This window comes from Nerophis ophidion, linkage group LG01 (assembly GCF_033978795.1).
Source record: "Nerophis ophidion isolate RoL-2023_Sa linkage group LG01, RoL_Noph_v1.0, whole genome shotgun sequence".
Classification (NCBI taxonomy): domain Eukaryota; kingdom Metazoa; phylum Chordata; class Actinopteri; order Syngnathiformes; family Syngnathidae; genus Nerophis; species Nerophis ophidion.
The window spans coordinates 43,744,273-43,751,405 of record NC_084611.1 but is presented as its reverse complement, the minus strand read 5'-3'; the positions used below and the strand labels follow the sequence as shown (position 1 = coordinate 43,751,405).

Genomic DNA, 7,133 nt, shown 5'->3' with positions numbered 1-7,133 from the left:
TAAATGCGGTCTATTATAGAGCATTATTCACATGTGAATGATATAAATACGGTCTATTATACAGCATTATTCATATGTGAATAACATAAATACGGTCTATTATACAGCATTATTCACATGTGATTAATATAAATACGGTCTATTATACAGCATTATTCACATGTGAATAACATAAATACGGTCTATAATACAGCATTATTCACATGTGAATAACATAAATACGGTCTATCATACAGCATTATTCACATGTAAATACAGTCTGTTATACAGCATTATTCACGTGTAGATAATATAAATACAGTTTATTATACAGCATTATTCACATGTGAATAACATAAATACAGTCTATTATACAGCATTATTCACATGTAAATAATATAAATAAAGTCTATTATACAGCATTATTCACATGTGAATAACATAAATACAGTCTATTATTCAGCATTATTCACATGTGAATTATATAAATATTGTTGATTATACAGCATTATTTACATGTGAATAGTATAAATGCGGTCTATTATATAGCATTATTCACATCTGAATAACATAAATACAGTCTATTATACAGCATTATTCACATGTGAATAACATAAATACAGTCTATCATACAGCATTATTCACAGGTGAATAGCATAAATGAGGTCTATTATACAGCATTATTCACATGTAAATACAGTCCATTATACTGCATTATTCACATTTGAATAATATAAATACAGTCTATTACACAGCGGGGGGTTTCATAAAGAAATACAATCATGTGTGCATACGGACTGTATCCCTGCAGACGGTATTAATCTATATTGATATATAATGTATATATTGTGTTTTTTATGTTGATTTAATAATTAAAAAAAAAATATATATATATATAAATGTGTATATATATATATATATATATATATATATATATATATATATATATATATATATATATTTATTTTATTTTATTTTATTTTATTTTATTTATTTAATTATTTATATATTTTTTTTATTTCTTGTGCGCCCCGGTACAAATCGGTCCTGTGGTTGGGGACCGCTGGTCTACTGTATATACGCTAATGCTAATTTCCGAAACGCACGACGTGTCGAAGGCAGCACTCGGGTTCAGTTTGAAAACAAAAACTTTGAGGGGGCTCGGTTAAGCGCCTCACGTGACGTCTCAGCACCTTATTGGCCGCACGGGCTATATGTAAATGAGATGGGCGGTCCTGTGCAAGAATACTCGGTGACGTCAGTTCCCCCCCTCCGGATGACAGAGAGCGAAACAAACATGGCGACGGAGTGGAATGGACGCGGCTTCATGAGAACTTTAATGCTCTTTTGCTGCCTGGTGGCGGGCAGCCGAGCCCAGACGGGGGAGTCAAAGCCGCGGCCCCCGACGCGGATACTCGGAATGAGGCTGGAGAGGAGCGACACGCCGGCCGAGACGACCGAGCGGGGGATCATCCAGGTGACCGAGGGCAGCGACATCCTGGTCAGGTTCTATGGGCTCCACCTGTTCCCCAACAGCTCGGCGCTCGTCAGGTTCACGGAACTTTACTCCAGCGAGCAGGAGGACGACGACCACGGCGCCGTGGAGGTGCAGAACCTGACGTGTGCCGAGGACACCAAAGACCTGGTGGTGAAGGGCTCCATGCGGGTGAGGAACGGGAACACCTCCGGGCTGCTGAACGTCACTGTCAAGCAGCTCCGCAAAAGTGAGGTGGTGAAGGTGTTCGGCCTGTGCGTGCGAGACCCACTCCAGGCCGCAGATACCTGGTCCCTGCTGGACGAGCAGGACGGCCGAGTGCGGGTGGTGGAGGTGAAGAAGTCCCTGTTGCCCATCTGGCTGCAGATCATCCTCATCTCCTTCCTGCTGGTGCTGTCGGGCATGTTCAGCGGGCTCAACCTGGGCCTGATGGCGCTGGACCCCATGGAGCTCCGCATCGTGCAGAGCTGCGGCACCGAGAAGGAGAAGAGGTACGCCCGCAAGATCGAGCCCATCCGCCGGAAGGGCAACTACCTTCTGTGCTCGCTGTTGCTGGGCAACGTCCTGGTCAACACCACGCTCACCATCCTCCTGGACGACCTCACCAAGTCGGGCTTCGGCGCCGTCATCGCCTCCACCGTGGGCATCGTCATCTTCGGCGAGATCGTGCCCCAGGCGCTGTGCTCCCGCCACGGCCTGGCGGTGGGCGCCAACACCATCCTGGTCACCAAACTTTTCATGCTCCTCACGTTCCCGCTTTCCTGGCCCATCAGCAAGCTGCTGGACTGCGTCCTGGGCCAGGAGATCGGCACCGTCTACAACCGGGAGAAGCTGGTGGAGATGCTGCGGGTCACCGAGCCCTACAACGACCTGGTGAAGGAGGAGCTCAATATGATCCAGGGCGCCCTGGAGCTGCGGACCAAAACAGTGGAGGACGTGATGACGCCGATCGGCAACTGCTTCATGATCCACAGCGACGCCGTGCTGGACTTCAACACCATGTCGGAGATCATGGAGAGCGGCTACACCAGGATCCCCGTGTACGAGGGCGAGCGCTCCAACATCGTAGACGTCCTCTTCGTCAAGGACCTGGCCTTCGTGGACCCGGACGACAGCACCACGCTGAAGACCATCACCAAGTTCTACAACCACCCGGTGCACTTTGTCTTCCACGACACCAAGCTGGACTCCATGCTGGAGGAGTTCAAGAAAGGTGGGTGGCAAACACGTTTTCTCTGTTCACTGAGACCTTGGACCTCTTCGGCGTCTTTTGGCCACTTCATTAGGAACACCGTCAGGTGAGATGCACTACCAGGAAGCCAGGAGTGTGACGATTTTCGTGAAAAATTGCAGTTGCCAATTATATGCTTTTAATGGCGATCCCCTGTTTATTTTTAGTCCCCCGGTTGGCAGGCGGCTAGCAGCTAAATTATGTGTCTCCGCTCTCCTAAGCTAACAACAATCATCCCCATTACTGCAAATAAACTGCCTTTCTTTGTGTTTCAAGTAGCATTATCACTGGGGGGATCAAGCCCGGAGCAATTATGATCATAGCTGATCTAAATAAGTGCTTAGTAATGTTGAGGAGATGTAGAATGAACTACGTCTCAGCAGAAAATAAGCAATTAACAGTAAATTAACAATACAATTAGGAAGAGTTAGAGATTATAGTTATAATAACAACATTGTGTACCCAATTGCAGTGGGTACACGATGTGTAAGGAGGGCCGATCGATCCATAAATTGGTGGTGTCAAAACCAAGGGTAGTATCAGTATGAGAACGATGCTCGAGTGCTGAAGTCAGTACCTTTATTTTCTCAAAATAATTTGTATTTTTTGTTTTTGTTAATAGTTCTCTGGATGCATGAGAGTTTTGAGGGAAAACACCAAAGGTTTTAAAAGAGCAGTAGATTTGTTGTAGTTGTCGTCTGCTATTGACTTTGTTTTGCTCAAGAGAATGAGGAGGTAGTATAAATATTGTGGGTGCACAAAAAATCCATTATTAACGTCCACATTGCAAATTTTATTCATGCTGAATCTAAATCAACTCATAACCCCCAGAAAAAAAAAAAGAAAAAAAAATATAAATATATATATATATATATATGTAGGTGTGGGAAAAAATCACAAGACTACTTCATCTCTACAGATCTGTTTCATGAGGGGTTCCCTCAATCATCAGGAGATTTTAATGGAAGCATTCACATACAATGGTTTATATAGAGCACAGAGTGGGTGGGTACAAGCAGGCGTAGGGTGTGGTGATTGGCTCATGTGTTACCTAGGAGGTGTTTCCGTCTATGGCGGCATGTTGAAATGATTTCACTGCGCTTGTTGAGAGATGATAGATCTGGATGATATATAATAAACAGTTTCTCTTTTAAGCATAGGTTGCATCTTTTATTACCACTGTTGTAAGGTGTGCTGGATGCAAGAATTTGCCATGTTATTGAACATTCAACATTATTGTCTTTGAGGTTCCAAATGTGTTTGCTGAGTTCTGTAGAATTCTGCAAAGTCTGGTTTCTAAAGGAGGCGTTGTGATTATTCCATCTTGTTTTGAACGCTCCTTCGGTTAATCCTACGTACGTGTCGGATGTGTTAATGTCCTTGCGTATTACCTTTGCTTGGTAAACGACTGATGTCTGTAAGCACCTTCCGTTGAGAGGGCAATCAGGTTTCTTGCGACAGTTACATTCATTATTGGTTTCAGAGTCGTTTAGTCTGGGGGTAGGCAGTCCTTTTGCAATTGCTTTGTTGTGGTTTGAAATGATTTGTTGCATGTTATTCATACAGCTGTAGCTCAATTTAATGTTGTTCTTGTTAAATATTTTTCTTAGGGTGTTGCCTTTGGGGAAGTGTTTGTCGATCAGAGTGAGGAACTTGCGGCCGATGTTGGTTGAGACGTCTTTGCTGAATGGCGGATTGTATCCAATCAAGATATATATATATATATACATATATATATATATATATATATATATATATATGTGTATATATATATGTATGTGTGTATGTATATATATATATATATATATATATATATATATATATATATATATATATATATATATATATATATAAGTGGGTTGTACTTGTATAGCGCTTTTCTACCTTCAAGGTACTCAAAGCGCTTTGACACTACTTCCACATTACCCATTCACGCACACATTCACACACTGATGGAGGGAGCTGCCATGCAAGGCGCTAACCAGCACCCATCAGGAGCAAGGGTGAAGTGTCTTGCTCAGGACACAACGGACGTGACGAGGTTGGTACTAGGTGGGATTTGAACCAGGGACCCCCGGTTTGCGCACGGCCACTCTCCCACTGCGCCACGCCGTCCGCGTGGCGCATATATATATATATATATATATATAATATGTGTATATATATATGTATGTGTGTATGTATATATATATATATATATGTATGTATATATATGTATATATATATGTGTATATATATGTATATATATGTATATGTATATATATGTATATATGTATATATATGTATGTATATATATATATGTATATATGTATATCTGTGTATATATGTATATATATATAATATATGTATGTATATATATATGTATATATGTATGTATATATATGTATATATATATATGTGTGTGTGTATATATATATATATATATATATATATATATATATGTATGTGTATATATATATATATATATATATATATGTATATAAAAGGTACATGTATATACAGTCCGGGCCAAAAGTTTGGACGCCCCTTCTCATTCAGTGTGTTTTCTTTATTTTCATGACTATTTACGTTGTAGATTGTCACTGAAGGCATCAAAACTATGAATGAACACATATGGAGTTATGTACTTAAAAAAAATTGGAAAAAAACCTGAAAACATTTTTTATATTCCAGTTTCTTCAAAATAGCTCCCCTTTGCTCTGATTGCTGCTTTGCGCACTCTTGGCATTCCCACAATGAGCTTCAAGCACACCTGTGAAGTGAAAACCATTTCAGGTGACTACCTCTTGAAGACAATGCCAAGAGTGTGCAAAGCCGTAATCAGAGCAAAGAGTGGCTATTTTGAAAAAAAAAAAAAAAAAAAGTAGAATACAAAACACGTTTTCTGTTATTTCACCTTTTTGTGTTAAGTGCATAATTCCACATGTGTTCATTCATAGTTGTGATGACTTTAGTGACAATCTACAATGTAAAAAGTCATGAAAATAAAGAAAACACATTGAAATGAGAAGGTGTTTCCAAACTTTTGGCCCGTACTGTATATGTGATGCGTCCTTAATCTGCGCTCTGGTAACAATCAGAACTTCATCAAACAGCGATAACGTCATAATAGACAGTTTTAAAATATATAGTGCAGAAAACAGGTGAAAATAAAATGTTTTAGGAACTTACGTGAAGGTTCCACCACTCCTTGCTTCAATGTCCGGAGACATTGAAGCAAATTATCCCGTAAAACTGCCATAGCTAAAATACTAATCTTCCACGAGCAATAATTTTGTTCAGAAAGTGTTGACTTTGATTGCACAAAATCCTTGAAATTGCCACAAATGCGCCAGTACTGAGGCCGGCTACAGTTGAAGCCATATTAACTTCGGTATACACTGTGACTTCGTGTTCACATGCGGGTCAGAATGCATTCACATTAGAAATCCAATTTAGATCAAATTTGACGAAAAAATCCCAATTGTACACCTGACCCTGCAGTGTGAACATAGCCCAAAGCTACAGACACACAAAACTGTTAAAACTGTCTAAATTCCAGTGTCAAATTGAGATTGCACACTTCCCGTACCCCAGACCTGGGGGAATCAAGGCCTGGGGGCCGCATGCTGTTAAGTTAAGCTTTTCAATCTGGCCTGCCGGACATTCCCAAATATTTTTTTAGATCTTTAAGATGGAAAGTGTAGCTGCCATCATGATGTCCAGTGATGTTTTCTAATTACTATAAGTCTTGAATTGATTGATTGATTGAAACTTTTATTAGTAAATTGCACAGTACAGTACATATTCCGTACAATTGACCACTAAATGGTAACACCCGAATAAGTTTTTCAACTTGTTTAAGTCGGGGTCCACGTAAATCAATTCATGGTACTGTACAAAGTATTTCAATGGTTGGAATCAGGGCTTTTGCATGATATACCAGTTACTATGGTCATCTAATTAGTTACTATGGTCATCTATGTCACAGCAGCTCAGACGAGGCACCAAGCAGTGTGGGTTTGGAGCGTTTCCACAGTGTTCTCAGAGCCTGAAATGTGGGTGTCAGGGACAGACGTGGAAGGAGATTTTTACAACAAAGTTCTAAAGATTAGTGTTATATCAGATGTATCAGATAGTAGGAGGGGTTTTTTACCCTTCACGTTCATATTTCGCTGTGTTTGTTGCATTTTTGTTGCGTTAGGCTTGATTATAAAATATGTCGATCGAGAGGTGGTGTGATGTTCATATAACCTACTCAGTGGCCGAGTGCAGTGTTTTTCAACCTTTTTTGAGCCAAGGCACATTTTTTTGCATTGGAAAACCCCGGAGGCACACCACCAGCCGAAATCACTAAAAAACTAAACTCAGTTGACAGTAAAAAGTCATCTTCGCAATTGTTGGATATGACTTTCAAAGCATAACCAAGCATGCATCACTATACAGTTA

At 40.5% G+C, this 7,133-nt stretch overlaps 1 protein-coding gene across 4 annotated transcripts in view; it reads left to right on the top strand.

Moving 5' to 3' along the window:
* Positions 1-1,241: 1,241 nt before the first annotated feature.
* LOC133555080 (metal transporter CNNM4-like) overlaps positions 1,242-7,133 on the top strand; it is a 131,707-nt gene continuing 125,815 nt past the window's right edge. For all 4 annotated transcript variants that reach the window (XM_061904565.1, XM_061904555.1, XM_061904549.1 and 1 more), the window contains exon 1: positions 1,242-2,687. In XM_061904565.1, coding sequence (XP_061760549.1) covers positions 1,256-2,687 — 1,432 coding nt within the window. In that variant the 5' untranslated portion in view covers positions 1,242-1,255. The remainder of the gene's footprint in view (positions 2,688-7,133) is intronic.